At 64.1% G+C, this 309-nt stretch overlaps 1 protein-coding gene across 1 annotated transcript in view; it reads right to left on the bottom strand.

Annotated features, from left to right (window-relative positions):
* The window catches only part of EDIL3 (EGF-like repeats and discoidin I-like domains 3), a 404,766-nt gene extending 404,463 nt beyond the window's left edge, over positions 1–303 (bottom strand). Inside the window, exon 1 of the mRNA XM_014531211.1 lies at positions 2–303. Coding sequence (XP_014386697.1) covers positions 2–63 — 62 coding nt within the window. The 5' untranslated portion in view covers positions 64–303. The remainder of the gene's footprint in view (position 1) is intronic.
* Positions 304–309: the final 6 nt, after the last annotated feature.

Below are 309 nucleotides of genomic sequence, written 5' to 3'. Positions count from 1 at the left end.
GCAGAACTGGGGGACACAGAAGCTGAGCCCGACCAAGAGCCAAGCGGCCACGGAGTGCTTCATGATCCTTCTTCGGGACTTGACCCCGGCTGGGCAGGCGATGGAGCAGGGCGGGCACGTGCCCGAGGTAGCACCGCAGGGCAGCAGCAACCCCGCCCCTGACCGTGAATTCAGGAAGATGTCTTCTTCCTGCAGCGCTTCCTCAAACAAATTCTTGGAGAGGGCGAGGAAGAGTGGGTGCCCGAAGGGAGGGCTGTCTCTCCTGCTCTCGCCTGCGCTCTGGCGCAGAGGTGGGCGAGCTCTGGCAGC

This window comes from Myotis brandtii, unplaced genomic scaffold (genome assembly GCF_000412655.1).
Source record: "Myotis brandtii unplaced genomic scaffold, ASM41265v1 scaffold794, whole genome shotgun sequence".
NCBI classification, from domain to species: domain Eukaryota; kingdom Metazoa; phylum Chordata; class Mammalia; order Chiroptera; family Vespertilionidae; genus Myotis; species Myotis brandtii.
Note: the sequence above shows the minus strand (reverse complement) of the source record. Positions and strands in the feature narration are given on the sequence as shown.